Genomic DNA, 17,277 nt, shown 5'->3' with positions numbered 1-17,277 from the left:
ATTTTCGTATCCGACTTTTTGTGTTTAACTCTTAACTTGTCGACTTTAATAAATCAAGACCTAACATTTTTAAATTTTAAATTGTAACCATTAATACTGAAAGTGTAAACCTGAAAGAAGTGGAATTTTGTATACGAAACTATATTTCCAGGTGAAAGGTCACATTGTACAGGTGTATCGTCTTACATGAATGAGTTTACAGGTTTGTGTGTAAAGCAATTAATTAACCATGTCAACTTTAGATTTTCCTCTAAGTTCAGTATTTTTGTGATTTTACTTTAAACTAAAACACGATGAAGGAAACCATCTTGAAATGACCTTAATTGACATCGACAAAATCTATAAATACGTATTCAAATGAGGTCCCAATTGAAATTGCAACGGCCCTGATCGAGTATAATGTTTGGGGGTTTACACGATACATAGCAAGTACGGAGAGACACGATGACAAATAATAACATCAGCTTGCATTAAATAATTAAATAAAATACATATCTTCATACAATGTAGAAATAAAATAATCAAGTATTCATACAAATCCAAGACGTATACAGAGAGGAAGTAAGACAATGCTTTTAAATATTTACCTTTAGTAGGATGGAATCCACCAAATTCAACGGCGTAATAGCCGCAAAATAATATCCATGCGCCATTCATGCCATTTAGCAAATTGTAATGCCTTCATTACAAACATTTTCGGCGATGAAATTATTCTTACAATAGTTCACTTACATCTTCCTCAAAAGCACAGACGATAAAAAGCTATGCTTAACTTTTTAATTAGCACTTTTTCAAATGGGGAACATCAATTGTTTTGGGAAAATCGACGATCATTTAAGGTAATCTTACTTATATTTATTGTTTTTTATAACAAAAAGTGTGAAAAAAATGTCTAATTAGTTATAAAGAAACTACCAGACCTGCCAGATCAGAGCAATGGCACTTTTTCAAAAAATCCCAGGGTGGAACCCAAACCCAGGGTGCTCGCATAAGGCAGCTTAACTGCCTAAAAATTGTACAAAATTGTGCTAAATTTGAGCTAAATTTTGAAACATTTGCTGAAAAATTACCTAAGCTCCCCCCTGATGTCACACAAAAACCGATCCCATGCCATAACAGCATAACACAACCTTTCAGAGGCTACATTTTAAGAAGAACAGTCAAAGTTGTGTATCAGACCAATTTGTGATGGTCAGTCTGAATGCAAAGATGCTACAGTGTAGTTTTATCAACTCCCTTAAACATGGTCAACCCCAAAAACTTGAAAGATTTGATCAATGTTTATTTATTCAGAAAAAATTGTTTACACATTTGGATTATTTTTTAAGAATTTCTTGTGTGATTATACTTACTACGTCAGTATGAATTGTTTTTATTACGAACCTATCTATTACGCATGTTCAGTGTTTACAATGCACATTTCTTATATAGTTTTTCAATTCATAACCTTCAAACTTTCTAGCATATATATACTAACATACAGTGCTGATATGCATTTTGTTTTGTGTACATAATTATCAACTCTTTTCATATAATCCAAGATGGTGACTTTCATTTATTTAAGAGGTGCACGAAATTTGTGTACAACAGATAATTATTGAGTGCATATATATACTGAACCGCAAAAGAAACGTAATTTTCAAAAGACTAAATTTTCAAATACATTGATAAAAATATCTATTTCCTTTTGGTTTAGGTAAATTACCTTCAAATGAAGCTAAGATTATGTTTAAATCTCCGTTATGGCTGACTGCGTTCATTAATTCGGTCGTTCTTATAGGTCCGTGGGACACCTTTCGCAGTCACATTTCATGATGATGAGATGCACGTCGACTCCGTGCCTCAATAAGGGTATTTTAAAGGTACGAAGTTTTTGTGTCTTCATAATCTGTTTGATGCAGTACTGATACCACGACTTAACCCACGATAACAAGAACAGGCAATCAGACGTTTGAATGCTGGACAGCGACTTCAAGTCGTTCCAAATGCACCACCCAACGTCTGCGTGAATGCTACAATGCAACAAACAGTACAAATGACAGTTTACGTACTCAACGCTAATGGCAGACCTGAATTAAATAAATCTGTGATATGGTAGTGAAAAAGTTTATCAATGAACACTAAATGAACTGAAATAATGCGAATTTGTTAAATAATAAGGGTATTTATACGCCTATTCAATAAAAAAAATATAGCATTTATTCTTCCATTATGTTTGCCTTAAATTACTGCGACATTTCTTTTGCCGTTCAGTATATAAGGCACATTGAGTAAGAAAGAGCATTTTGTATATCCATTTCTGTGAATGTTTTTTGTTTGTCTTTTGTGGATAGTTGTCTGACAATCTATCATATTACATGTCCTTGCTTTAAATATCCGTGATGAAAATAATGGATTTGAAATTTGAAGTATTTATGTATTTTATTTGCTTTCAGTCATTAATATTTTTTTAAACTAGTATACAGTTGGACACAATAAATAAATAATTTTAAAACAAGAATGTGTCCACAGTACACGAATGCCCCACTCGCACTATCATTTTCTATGTTCAATGGACCGTGAAATTGGGGTAAACACTCTAATTTGGCATTTAAATTTGAAAGATCATATCATAGGGAACATGTGTACTAAGTTTGAAGTCGATTGGACTTCAACTTCATAAAAAACTACCTCGACCAAAAACTTTAACCTGACATGGGACAGACGGACGAACAGACAGACGGACAGACGAACGGACGCACAGACCAGAAAACATAATGCCCCTATTACAATGTACTATCGTAGATGGGGCATAAAAATATGGTGTCATTTAAATTCATTGGTTCAATAAAGCTTGATAGAGTTAAGATTTGTCACTTCTCTTTCTTTTTGGTGGCAGATCAGTTGGTCTGGGTGTTATCTGTGCAGTTGATGCCACCTGCTTTACTGCTACAGGTATCCGGGATGGCCTTTTTAAGTTTCGCTGACGTGGTGTCTGTTTGTCAGATTTTATTGTTGCAGCAAAATGCTCTATTGTCCGCAGCTTCGGAATTGCACCTTTACTCTTGTGTACCATTTCTTCTGAGGCTTTGAGTGTGCTTAGATCAACATTTTCCATTACTTCTGAGGCTTTGAGTGTGCTTTGATCAACATTTTCTAGTACTTCCTTCAAACACCTGGCTCCTTTCCCAATGTTTACTAAAGCCTGTATAAGGACCCTTATCGTAGGTTTTACAGACCTATCTTCTCTCCATGTAAACAATACTTCCCTATTCTGAGCTGCCAAATCTCTCGGATTCTTGGTCTTTATATTTTCCAAGATGGAAATTGATAATCCAAATTCAGCACCCAGTTGAAAGAATACCTGGCCAATTTGTGGAGCTAACTTATCTAGAATCTCATCTGTTGGAATAAAATCCAAGTAATCGGCTGGAATATCTGAAATACAGTAATTATCAATATAAATACAAAATAATTCTTAAAACCTTTTAGATAATGACATGTCGCCAGCAGGGATATCTTAAATAATTTATTACTCAAGGAAAAAAAACAAAAAAATATTAATCAGCCTGAATAGATTTTTGGAATACAGTTATTACTATGTCATGTATGTTAAGAAATAAAAAAAAACCAACAATTATTCAACAGGGATATCCAAAATATCCAAGTTTTTACTATAGGAATAAAACAAAAATAATAAGGTATATCAAACATAAAGTTATTACTAAAAAAAACACCTGTATAAGCAGCCTGAAGGGATATCTGAAGTAAAATTATTACTATATTTAGAAACAAAACCAAAGTAATCAGCAGGGATATCCAAAATAAAGATATTACTATAGGAAAAAATCCCAAATTGATAAGTAGCCTGACACGATTTCTGAAATAAAGTTATTTCTACGTAACATAAAAAAATAAAACCCAAATTAATCAGCACGGTATCTGAAAACTTTTTTACCAAGGGAATGAAACCGAAAAAATCAGAATTGGAATATAGTTATTACTTTAGGAATAAAACCCAAATTATCCAACAGGGATATTTGAATTATAGTTATTATTTAAGGAATAAAAACAAAATAATATGCAGGGATATCTGAAATGATGTTTTTACTATAATAGGGATATTGAGGTCTGTACATATGTTCACATGTTTATACCTTAACTAAGTCCAGCTATATAAACAATGTGTGTGATGTCTTTGTACACCTGAATGTTGATTTTTATTTGGAAATTTGGTTTGTGGATGATGGTTCAATTTTCTTTTCTTTTTCTCTTTATGTATCATAGCACTCACCGCAAACGTTTTTTTTTTTTAACTTTATCTATAACTAGTCTTGGAATAAACTTTATAACCAACAACAAATCAAAATCTTTAAGCATGACGAAAAAAAAATGAAGTTAATTTTCGAAGTCCAAGGACCATAACTCTGCACAAAATCATCAGACCGGAAAAAAATTCTAACTTGGTCTGTCCCTTGTTATGACAAAACAATACACCAAATATCAAATCAATAATTTGCTGGTCTGACAGATAGACAGACAGACATACAGATGGACGGATTGCAAACCTAAAGTCCCCTTTGACTTCATCAGTAGAGAATTAAAAAGAACAAACAATAATAGTTTGTGACACTTGTGATGCAGGGTCTGCTTACATTTCTTAAGCGTTTGAGATCCCCCTTCTTCTAGGGAGATGCTCGTGTTGTTCAGGCTTTAGTTTTCGGTGTAGAGTTATGTAGAATGTTTTTAAGATATTCAGTTGACTCTATTTTGTTTTCTCAGATGTACATGTATAATTTAAGATTGTATCTTTAGTGTCAGTGGACATGTGGCCTAAGTTATTTAAAGTCATAAGAAACGAGTGACCGGTGAAAAATAATGTTCTTCCGATTCTTGAACCAATGCATACAAACATCATAAACTTAGTCTTCTGTGCTCGAATTTATCATTTTTTTTGTGTAAATTTCGTATAATCGTCAATTTTTTTTTCAATCGGTCAGTGTTGTTGTGAAAATATGGCAGGTAATTAAAGCTCGTGTTTTGAAGCCGAAGTTTAACGATTGTCACCTGTTTGTCAACAATTGACGAAAAATAAACAAAAAATTCGTAAGGGTTCCACGGAACCCAGTGTCTCGCCTACTTTTGCTGTTAATCGCAGACTCAACAAAAATGAGGAAAAACATCAATAAAAATTTCCCTCTCGATACTGTCTTTTGATTGAAAGAAGCTTCCAAGTTTGGTAAAAAATCCAGGATAGTTTATGAATCTAATAAATGTTTTATAAACTTTAACTGCAGACTGTATGTAATGTTAACTGGAAGAAAAACTAAGTCCATTTATAAGTAAAATACGGAAAAAGTGAATTTTTTTTTTACAAAATTTACTTCTGAATAATATCTTATGATCAGAAACAAGCTTTTGTCTAAGTTTGGTAGAAATCCAGGATAGTTTATGAAAGTTATTAAAATTTTAAAAAACTTTGACCACAGAGTGAATGTAATGTTTCCTTGCAGAAAAACTAAGTCCATTTATAAGTAAAATACGGAAAAGTGGAAATTTATTTTTACAAAATTTTCTTCTTGATACTATCTTATGATCATAAACAAGCTTCTGTCCAAGTTTGGTACAAATCAAGGATAGTTTATGAAAGTTATTAAAATTTTAAAAACTTTAACCACAGAGTGAATGTAATGTTTCCTCGCAGAAAAACTAAGTCCATTTATAAGTAAAATACGGAAAAAATGGAATTTTATTTTTACAAAATTTACTTCTGGATACTTTCTTATGATCATAAATAAGCTTCTGTCCAAGTTTGGTAGAAATTCAGTATAGTTTAAGAAAGTTATTAAAATTTCAAAAACTTTAACCACAGAGTGAATATTTGTGGACGCCGCCGACGACGACGACGCCGACGACGACGGAATGTAGGATCGCTTAGTCTCGCTTTTTCGACTAAAGTCGAAGGCTCGACAAAAAGCATGGAAATTGAGCATGTGTTTAATATGTAAATTCAGATAATAGTTTATTTTAAGGACATCCATGCGTATTGTGGTCACCGGATTTTTACGAGATGGGTCACACTGAGGTCACCTTGCATACGGAAAATATGTCAGGGGAATTGCTTGCTGGAAGGAAGCAATTCAAATAAAGTAAACTTCTTCTAAATATGAATAAATTAAAGAATTTTCTTGAGAAAAAAGTATATGTACATAAGTTTTATAATGAAAACTATCCATTGAGTTATAAAAAACATATGCATTATTTTTTTTTATTTGAGGTTTCTTATGACTTTAACTACTGTATCACTAACCTATTTCTGCCTTCTTGACTCTTCTAACCTGAAAAAAAAAATGTTGTGCAAAGTTTATTCATAATAATGAATAGACCTTGACAAGATGTTTGACAATAAATGACTATGAAAAAGAAGAAATATTGTCAAACAAGAAGTGTTTGTCCAACACATCTGACACGAGCTTTAAACCCTTATCAACCAATCAATTAATCCATCCCCTTTATAGAACAATTGATCATTTATTTCTGATCAGAAATTTTCGAACAATAATCAACAAAGTTTTCATTATTAGACACAATTGACTATAATCTTTTATGAATGCTTCATTGACCTAAATTTTTGTTAGATTATCCTTATTAGATTCAAACATAATTGTTTTAGCTTTTATTTTACTTTGCATAGTCATTTTCCTCATAAATATTGATAGACCATTGAAATATTTAGTACAATCAGTTCAGTGCTGTTGAAACTGAATGTATGTAATCATTATTAAAATGTCATGAGGATTGCATACTTATGTACATTAAAGTATGGTTGCAGTATTTACACATTGTTACAGTAACAGCAACATTAATTGTGTCATAAAAAGATAAACTTTTAACACATGTTGGGTACTGTGACGTTATAAACATTCAAGTATGGTTGCAGTATTTACAGTAACAGCAACATTACTTGAGTCATAAAAAGATAAACTTTTAATACAGGTCGGTTACTGTGACGTTATATACATTCCAATATGGTGGCTTTATTTACAGTAACAGTAACATTACTTGTGTCTTAAAAAGATAAACTGTTAACACAGGTTGGGTACTCTGACGTTATGTACATTACAAAGTTATTGTGAAACTGCCTATTCTAGAGGTGGCGTAAATCAGATGTGTATACTAAAAAATTCCAAAGATCTTTAACCTACAATCTAAGACTCTCTCATCTTGCGATAGTATTAAAACATTGGACTTTTCTACACTTTACACAAGTATTCCTTATTCCAAACTAAAAGACGAATTGAAAGAATGGGTATTACTTTGTTTCATTAGAAAAGAGCAAACGAAGATATACATATCTTGTCTTGGCATGGGATAAATCCTACTTTGTAAAGAATCACTCTGAAACTGACATTATCAAGATGCCTGTTTCTTGATTGACAACATGTTTGTTACGTTTGGAGGACGTACTTTTCAACAGACTGTCGGATTTCCAAAGGGAACCAATTGTGCCCCTCTTCTTGTCGACTGGTTTCTTTGGTGTTGTGGGACTGACTTCGTGTGGAAGCTTCTTGGAAAGAGGGATGGAATATTAGCGATGTACTTTGGCTTTACGTTCCGCTATATAGATGGTGTTCTCTCGCTGGGTGATGCAAAATTTGGTGACTGTGTTGGGCGAATCTGTCCCATTGAGCTCGAGTTAGGGGATACTGCAGATGCAGTTGGTTCTGCGTCTTGTCCTGACTTGCATTCTGAGGTTGACAGGTTTGGATCGGTTGGGGCAGGACTTAGCGACATGGTTTCGGCATCCCAATTTTGAACTTTCCATTTCTATGTAGCAACCTTTCCAGGAGCGCCTGCATACAAAATGTACGTCTCCCAATTGATACGATGTCCCCGGGCTTGTGTTTCCTATAATTATATTCTTGGTAGAGGATTGCTGTTCACAGGTAAGCTATTGAAGTAAGAGTTCCAATTTTTGAGGTTGAAATCATCCCTTAGTAAATTTTACGGAAGCCATCACGGGTTGGTTGACCAGCAGTTTCACGGATGAAGTCGGATGTGTTCCTTGTGTCGTCATTGCAGTACCCTTCCCTGTTCGCAAGTGTGACCTAATTATGAATTGGACTGTTTTTCTGATTTGAGGAGACATAAGCGACACGGCTGGTACGGGATCTGCATACCCTTCTGGAGCACCTCGGATCATGCCCAGTTTTTGGTGAGGTTCGTATTGCTTTGTCTTTAGTTTTTGTGTTGTGTTTTCTGTTCTACTGTTTGACTGTTTGTCTGTTTATTTTTGGCCGTGGTGTTGTCTGTTTGTTTTTTGGTCTGTTGGTTTGGCTGTCCCTCTTGTGTTTTCACTCTTTCAGAAGTATGGTGGCGGTATTTACAGTAACAGTTACATCACTTGTGTCATAAAAAGATAAACTGTTAACGCAGGTTAAGTAATGTGACGTGATGACCATTAAAAGAATGGTGGCTTTCTTTACAGTAACAGTAACATTACTTGGGTTTTAAAAAAAATAAACTTTTTACACAGGTTGGGTACTGTGACGGTATGAACGTTTAAAGTATTGTGGCTTTATTTACATTCAGTAACAAAATCTTTACTTGTTTCTTTGAAAAGAAAAAAAAACCCAGACGATATCTACAAAAACCTTACTTTTAGTTTACTAGTGCGAAAATTCGATACAGATCTAAAATTATATCAGATATGCAAAAACATAGATTTTAATTGTATTTGATAAAATACAGTTAAACATTGTTGGTATTATCTTACTTGACATAATAAATGTGGTGATATCTCCATTTCCTTTAGAGCTTCTGCTAAGACTTTAAAACTTCCCTTTACATTCAGCTCTTTCCATTTTGATAATACTAAAAACTTGGAAACCTCTATATTATCTGGATAGTTGTAGGTTATATCCTCCCATTTCTGTAACATTCCAAGATATGTTACGAAGCTGTGCATTTTGCTTGATGCACAGTGGATTGAAAAGCGCAACAATTCGTTATCACTTGGTATCTGACTTAGCGCATCATCACTTAGACCTGAAACAAATATCTATCACTTATACTTAATACTTATTTTCGGAATGAACTGCTGACACAAAAAAAACAATGGACCATGAAATTTTGTCAAGGACACTTAATAGCTGAAAGGCAGAAATATACACTTTTCGATCCTTCAATAAGAAAATAAACTCATCATAGATAGCAGGATTAAAATTTTACATTAAAGCCAGACGCGGGTTTCGTCTACAAAAAAACTCACCAGTGACGCTCGAATCAAAACATTTTTAAAATGCCAAATGAAGTACGAAGTTGAAGAGCATTGAGGATAAAAAATTTCTAAAAGTTTTGCCAAATTCAGCTAAGGTTATCTATTCCTGAGGTAGAAAAGATTCAAATTTATTTTTATGAACATATAGTTTTTTACAGTAGTTGAAAACACAAACACTGAACATTGGCCTATGAACAATGAAAATGAGGTAAAATTCAAATGAAATCTGCCTAACCGACAGATACATCTTACAAAATGAAAAATGTCTGACTGTTAAGAGCACTTAACAATCATTTAATGCATGTTCTATACGAAATCTTAAAACAAATCATATAACTTTAAATATTTTTTATTTAAACAAAACTGTCTCTTTATTCCAGTTTTAAAATATGTATAATCCATGATATTTTTTCTAGTGATTATGTATGGATCCTGAAAACTTTAGCAATGATATATAATTCCTAAATATTACTCGGGATTTTACATAACCCAATAAAAGAGGGACGAAAGATACCAAAGGGACAGTCTAACTCATAAATCTAAAACAAACTGACAAATGCACTTTCCCAATATAGTATAATTACATGAATATATATACAAGGGAACCCAAAATAAAACAACACTGTAAAAGCCATTTGTGTCTGAATTGTACCACAGGACCTACATGTATGTGCACCAAGAATGCCCAAGATAAAATGTAAAAGTTTTCCAATAGAATGTCATTAGAATATGACCTAGGGGTAGGGAATACCAAAAGTCCTGAAAACTGACATGTACCGATAGTTATAGATTAATTTTATAGAAAGTCATTGATCTATCAAACTGACTAAAGCAGAAAAACTTATCATTTTAAATTGATAATTAAGTCATAGTCACTGTAACATAACTCAGGGAGCAGGGACTCAAAATAGTGGTTTAAGTGATATGCAACTGTACTCACAACATTTTGATCTATCATAAGTGATTTATATGCTCTTCAACTTTGTACTGGTTTTGCTTTTTAACTATTTTGATTTGAGCGTCACTTAGGAATCTTATGTAGACGAAACGCGGTCTGGCGTATACAATTATTATCCTGGTACCTTTGATAACTTTTTACACCACTAGGCGGATGCCGCTGCTAGTGGACGTTTCGTCCCCGAGGGTAACACAAACCCAGTAGTCAGCACTTCTGTGTTCACATGAATATCAATTACATGGTCTTTTTTTTTATAAATTTCCTGTTTACAAAAGTTTGAATTTTTTCGAAAAAATAAGGATTTGTTTATCCTAGGAATAGATTACCTTAGCCGTATAAGGCACCACTTATTTTGATTTTAAGGTCCCCAATGCTCTTCAACTTTGTTCTGATTTGGCTTTATGACTATTTTGATTTTGGCGTCACCGATGAGTCTTATGTAAACAAAACGCGCGTCTGGTATATCAAATTATAATCCTGGTACCTTTGATAACTAATTATATAAAACAACTTCAACAGAAACTAAGCATTGACAATTGCAAAATAATTGTAACTCATTGGACCGTGGATCTAGGGGCGAGTTCGTCAGTTTAATTTTTGTATGACGTCACATTTAGCCATGATGTCTTTGCGCCAAAATCATTCATGAAGTTTTGAGGAATTTTATTGCAGTTCAAATTTATACATTTTTCAAGTTCAAGTTTTTTGTAATGAATTAGAATTAAAAAAACAGTACTGTAGTTGAAGAGTTGCCGGCGTCAATTTTTATTTGAAAGGCGCAAATTTTGTTAAATTGTCTTTGCTACGCGTCGCCAGTAAATCTGAATTTGCGACCTTCAAATCGCCAATTGATGGTGTAAACTCTTCAACGACATTCCTATTATTCCTTAAAGCAAAAACCATAAAAAAAACACATTTAACTGTGAGGTCTCCAACAATGACAATTGTTTTTTTTTCAATAGAACAAGATTTGAAAAAATCCTGAATAAAGGTAAATCAAAAAAATAACCTGGTTTGAAGAAAGCAACAAACGACAATTACTAGATTAAGGTTTGTGAATTAGGGTCATCTAAAAAAGGTAGTTATATTGACTTCAAATACAAGATTTCTATCCTGGTATCTATAATTAGTTAATATACTACTAGAATTATCATTATAGAAAAAAGTAAAAACATAAAAATACTGAACTCCGAGGAAAATTCATAAAGGAAAGTCCAAAATCAAATGGCAAAATCAAAAGTCCAAACACATCAAACAAATGGATATCGACTGAAAACCAAGTTATGTGATGATGTATTTATATATATGGTGTAATCTCACTTAATATGATGAGCCAAAGTTTACTGTCTGCGTTTTCTATGTAATGATATAGTATTATCGTCTTAATTGTTTACCATTGTGTCTTTTTTATTGGACTTTTTCTCTGACAGTGAAATTTATTTAAAAAAAGCTGAATGAACCATCTTTTAACTTTGAGTTTGGAAAGTAATTTAATGTGTATATTCAGACCTACAACTTTTGTAGCAACGACTTAATATTCTCTGTCAATGTTTTCGCTATGTTGGTAATATATATTGTGTAAGGACATTAAAAGTGATGACAAAAGGTCAACTTACCTTGACAATGATCTTCACACTGTTCTTTTTTCTGTATTTAAAAAACAAATACAACATGATGTTTAACAGGTGCAAGACAGAGCTTAATTAACTGCAAGGTTTTAGAAAAAGTGGATGTATGGGTCAATTAGACTACACCCAAAACAGATCAAAGAACTGATAGCTCTTAGGGGTAAGATACATATCATATATCTCAGACATGAACTTATTTCAAATGGAATAGCAGGTCCTTAATTCTAAAGTTATGTTGTTAAAATAGCCCGAAAAGTTAGATGCGATCCAGCAAGAATATGCAACTGCACCACCTTCAACAATGAGAAGGATGACTATGCGGTTTGAGTTTTGCTCATTGATAAAAGACACAGTGGCCTATAGTTTCAAACTTAATGTTATTTTGTATCTGTTATAAAGTTGTCTCACTAGAAAATTATACCATGTTTATATAAAAGGATTACTTCATTTACAATGAAAGTGGACCACAAGCTTACATTGTACCAATCAGGGATGATTCCAGGTGTTTTCAAATGGGTCCCTTGAACATCAAATTGGGAATTTTTATTCTAATTGGGAATTTTTTAAGCATAAAATCTAAGACGAAATAACATTATTTTCCTGTAAAAACGGAAAATGTATATATTACTAGTTTCACCTGTACACTGATGTTCATGTAAGTTGTAACATTTTGAATAATTCTGGATGGGCTACTGTTATTACATGAATATCATTGAACATGATGCACTAGTCTATCATCTTAGCTATAGTTACCTAGTAGGCCTATTACAAAAACATATATTTTAGCTATTATAAACATAAACCACTGAAGAAAATCATTCATCGGGTATTTTTTCAACAGCAGGTCATCTCTATAAATTTACCTTGATTCAAATGGATTTCAAATTGAACTGGTCAATTGTCGAATTCAGAAAAGCAATTACAAAAGTTAATATACTTAATTGATAAGATATTTAAAGCATTGAACCAGTGTTCTTTAAAATTATTTGGATCATCTTCAAAACTTTTGAAATAGTTCCATAATGATGACATCGTATTTCATGAATGGTCTATCATCAACATTATTTTCAAAAAACGCTCAAACTTTTGTCTTTAGAAATAGTTTCTTTTACAAAACAAGTTTTCATGATCATATTATATAACCGGCTCTGCTGGGCGATCTGCTTTAACGAGATCGGCGCCCATTAAACTTTAACCATCAATGTTATATCAAAATTTGAATTTGTTCTCTGCCGAGGTCTGCTTTGACTCCCTTTTTTATCAACCTGTTATATTTATAGTTGCCTTAATCGGTGACAGAAACTTTTCCGGAAATATCGATTTTTATTTTATTTTCCTGAATTGGGAATTCATTTTCATGTACATTTTTTTGGGGCCGCTGGCCAATTTTAGGGCCGCTAAGCGGCCCTAAACTATATAGTGGAATCATCCCTGCCAATGTTGCTTTCAACATAAATTTTTCTTCCAAATATGATATATAAGTTAACACACGTCTACATCAAAACAGATTAAAACAAATTTGAATACATTTGTCTCGTTTAGATAAAGAAACTTAAATATGATACCACAACTAAATTGATGAAGACGCTAGAAGTAAGTAAACACTACGACCATTTTCATGAATCACGATTGTTCTCGAAGAATACAACTTGACCACTCTGTTAGTAAGAGAAACTATCGACGAAAAGTATACAGTCATCAAACTATCTCCACATGAATGATAAAGATGTTTTTAACCAGGGTCCTTAATGCTCTATCTTCTTATGAACTTTGTACTTTTACGCCAGTCTTTTCACTTATTTATTCTAGCATCACTGACGAGTCTTTTCACTCTTTTTGTACATAATTATAAGCCATTTATCTTTTTGTATGTTATGATTTTGTTACAAGAGATAATCTTATTAGCTGTTTATATCATAAAATCATTTATATGTTAAAAATATAAACATTGGAAGTATTATTTTATGACATAATACCAGGCTTGCATAGCTGCATGAGTCTAATCCTTACACATTTTTTAAGCGACCATAGTGTGATTGATTTTGTCTATAATATTTATTTTCCATATATAATACACACCTGATCTTGATTCCAAACAAACCAGTTTCCTGCTGTGTGTATATGTTTATGTTTGTCACAAACCCATTGTTTCGTCTTTAAAGCTTTCTCCTCACTAATGAAACATTGCATCTTTGAACATGAATATTCAATATTGAAGGGTGATGGTTGGCTGCGTTTTGCATGGACTGTGGACTGATAGAAATCTGAGATTCTTTCCATTGTGATGACCAGGCATTCCTTAACACCTGTAGCTATATCAGGTACGATTAACCCGGAGGAGGTTCTGTGAATGATGTAAAGAAGAATCTTGTTGCCTTCAACACATACAACAATATCATGTGACCTGTCAAATGATAAACCAATAAATCCTGAAAACAGGAGTTGTCTCCCTTCATACTGCTTCACGGTCCACATGCTCAGACATGCACTGATCAGACGATTTGGTAGGGCTGGTGGTATAATAGTGCCTTTAAATAGAAACGCTAAGCATATAGCTCTCTCTGGTGTACATTCTTTGTCCATGAAGCATGTGGTATTTTTCTCTGTAACCATACAGGGAACAAAGAAGTTTTTCACTGGTAACCGACTTCCTGTAGTTGTATCATATCTCCGTTGCTCTGCTAGGATATCTAAATAAATCAAGCTGTTAAATATAAACTCTTTGTATGGCAATATTGCACGGAAATCTTTTTGCTCCCAAATTAGGAAGAGGTCTTCCCGTCTTATGGTTCCACATTTTGACATTCTTTTAAAAGTATCATGAATTCTTTTTTCCTCTGGCCAAAATACTTTATCTGAAAAGATAAAAAAAAAAAAAAAAACTTTAAAAAAAAGAGATGATGTGATTTGATTGCCAATGTAACAACTATCCACCAGGGACCAACCAACTAGAATGAAAGTCATCTAGATTTAACATGTAATTAATTAATGTTCACTTGAAAGCAAATTGTCATCTTGTTTTAAGCAAATATTAAAGGTTGTTTGCCTTTTTAAATATTTTGAAACGAGCGTCACTGATAAGTCTTATGTAGACGAATCGAGCGTCACTGATAAGTCTTATGTAGACGAAACACGCGTCTGGCGTACTTAATTATAATCCTGGTACCTTTAATAACTATTTACTTATGTATGGACGTTCAACTAGAATCTGTACCCCTCTCAAAATATATTATAAGTACACAAAATATGTGAACTGTGAGTCAAACGGCAGTCTCTAAAGAAAAATACAGATGTTATAAATGCTGCAACCGAGCCGAAAATATTTCTACATTGTCATAAATACCTCTTTAATAAGTTGTGATAAAATAACCTGTCAGTAAACACATCAGAACCTCCATAAAAAGTCTAGATACATGTCATACAGAACCTTTTAAACTAAGCCATATTTGGCCAAACTTTTTGGAATGTTGGGTCCTCAATGCTCTTCAACTTTGTACTTGTTTGGCTTTATAACTATTTTGATCTGAGAGTCACTGACGAGTCTTATGTAGACGAAATGCACGTCTGGCGTATTAAATTATAGTTCTGGTAACTTTGATAAATAATTAACCTCCATAAAAAATCTTTACATAAAAGCCTGTCACAAAGGATCTCATAACCTTCATTATTTGGAATGACATAAATGCCTGTCACAAAGGACCTCATAACCTCCATAATTAGTACCAACATTAATACCTAATTACAAAACGACTTTATCACCTCTATAATAAGTTTTTACATGAATACCTGTCACAAAGGAACTCAAAACCTCTGCGTTAAGTATTCACATTAAGGATGTACTTAGGTGAGGTAAGGTGAAAATTGATAAATTAAGAAGTTAAAATTGATACTATAAGCTGTTAGAGCATCAATTAAGGATAAAAATAAGCAAAAATATTGATAGGTCATGGACCTCCTTTTCGAGATATTTCAGATTTAAAATATGGCGGGAAAAGGCTGACTCTGACTTTTACCTTATATTTGCATTGGTATTATTGGGTCTCAAAACAAAAGAAAAAAAATCAAGAATCTTCCAAAATTTTGGTAAATGATCTTTCATGAGCTATTAAGTCTTATATGAAAAAATAAATGGGTGTTATGGGGCAAAATATTTTACATTGTATTGTATGGAAAAACACCAAGGAGTCCGAACATTTGACACAAATTCCAATACCTCACCTAAGTACATCCTTAAGGAACTTATAACCTCTTTAATAAGTTTGGACATAAATACCTGTCATAAAGGCCCCTAACCTCCATAATAAGTATTGACATAAACACCTATCACAAAGGACTTCATAACCTTCATACTAAGTAGTAATATTAATACCTGTCACAAAGGACCTCATAACCTCCACCATGAGTAAGGGGTTGATGATTACAAAATCTTTTAGTTGTGGAGTCTCAAAGTACACAATCTTCCCCAGGGAATGGTGGAAATTTAGGAAATCTTTGAGTTGGTCTGGGGACAATACAGACACCTTGCTTATAGCATTCAATTCTTCAACATCCTCCAATGATAAGATTTGTTTTCCTTCTGCCACTAGCTCTGCTATCTCGAGTTCAAGGGGTACACAAGCGTTGGGCATCTTCTCCCCCCAACAGGGATGTTCAAATGTAAGATCTGTGATGGCTTTCTTAAGGACTTCAATTTCGGTATCTGTGTTATCCCGTGCGTTGACAAATATCCGTTGTGTTAGGACTAGGTGGTTTCGTCCCTCGTGGTCCTTGAACAATTCCTCTACTCCATTGTACAATTCCTCACGTCTGGACTCCACATCATCCTTAAAAATGATAATTTAAGATATGACGTTAAACTTCTTTTAAAAAAAATTCTAAATGATAGTGAAAATACCTAGGACTTGGCAACAATACATGTTTTCAGAGTACTGATTTACTTTTTTAAATAATACACAGGTTTACAAGATACACGAGAAAACTTTCCCTTATGTTCTATTTTTGACCATGACATCATTTTTGCATATAAACTGAACTGATATGGGCTGTAGGCATACATAATTCTCATAAATACATGCGTAGGTTGTGCAGGAACAAGAACTGGGAGTTCAGTTCACAATTAACGTACTTAAAGTTTCCATACCTGCCTGCAGACAATTAACATACTATTTGTTGTGTGTGGCATGCAGACAATGAACATACTATTTGTTGTGTGTGGCCTGCAGACAATGAACATACTATTTGTTGTGTGTGGCCTGCAGACAATGAACATACTATTTGTTGTGTGTGGCCTGCAGACAATGAACATACTATTTGTTGTGTGTGGCCTGCAGACAATTAACATACTATTTGTTGTGTGTGGCCTACAGACAATTAACATACTATTTGTTGTGTGTGGCCTGCAGACAATTAACATACTATTTGTTGTGTGTGGC

General features: G+C 33.3%; 1 protein-coding gene across 1 annotated transcript in view; it reads right to left on the bottom strand.

The window, feature by feature from the left end:
* Positions 1-2,402: 2,402 nt before the first annotated feature.
* Positions 2,403-17,277, bottom strand: part of LOC143054853 (uncharacterized) — a 79,884-nt gene continuing 65,009 nt past the window's right edge. Inside the window, exons 8-13 of the mRNA XM_076227917.1 lie at positions 16,215-16,668; positions 13,925-14,700; positions 11,834-11,864; positions 8,756-9,027; positions 6,290-6,317; positions 2,403-3,417 (exon numbers count right to left, since the gene is read on the bottom strand). Of these exons, the coding sequence (XP_076084032.1) occupies positions 2,843-3,417; positions 6,290-6,317; positions 8,756-9,027; positions 11,834-11,864; positions 13,925-14,700; positions 16,215-16,668 (2,136 nt within the window). The 3' untranslated portion in view covers positions 2,403-2,842. The remainder of the gene's footprint in view (positions 3,418-6,289; positions 6,318-8,755; positions 9,028-11,833; positions 11,865-13,924; positions 14,701-16,214; positions 16,669-17,277) is intronic.

The sequence above is a fragment of the Mytilus galloprovincialis genome, chromosome 12 (assembly GCF_965363235.1).
Source record: "Mytilus galloprovincialis chromosome 12, xbMytGall1.hap1.1, whole genome shotgun sequence".
Lineage (NCBI taxonomy): Eukaryota > Metazoa > Mollusca > Bivalvia > Mytilida > Mytilidae > Mytilus > Mytilus galloprovincialis.
This window is presented reverse-complemented; position numbering and strand designations above follow the sequence as displayed.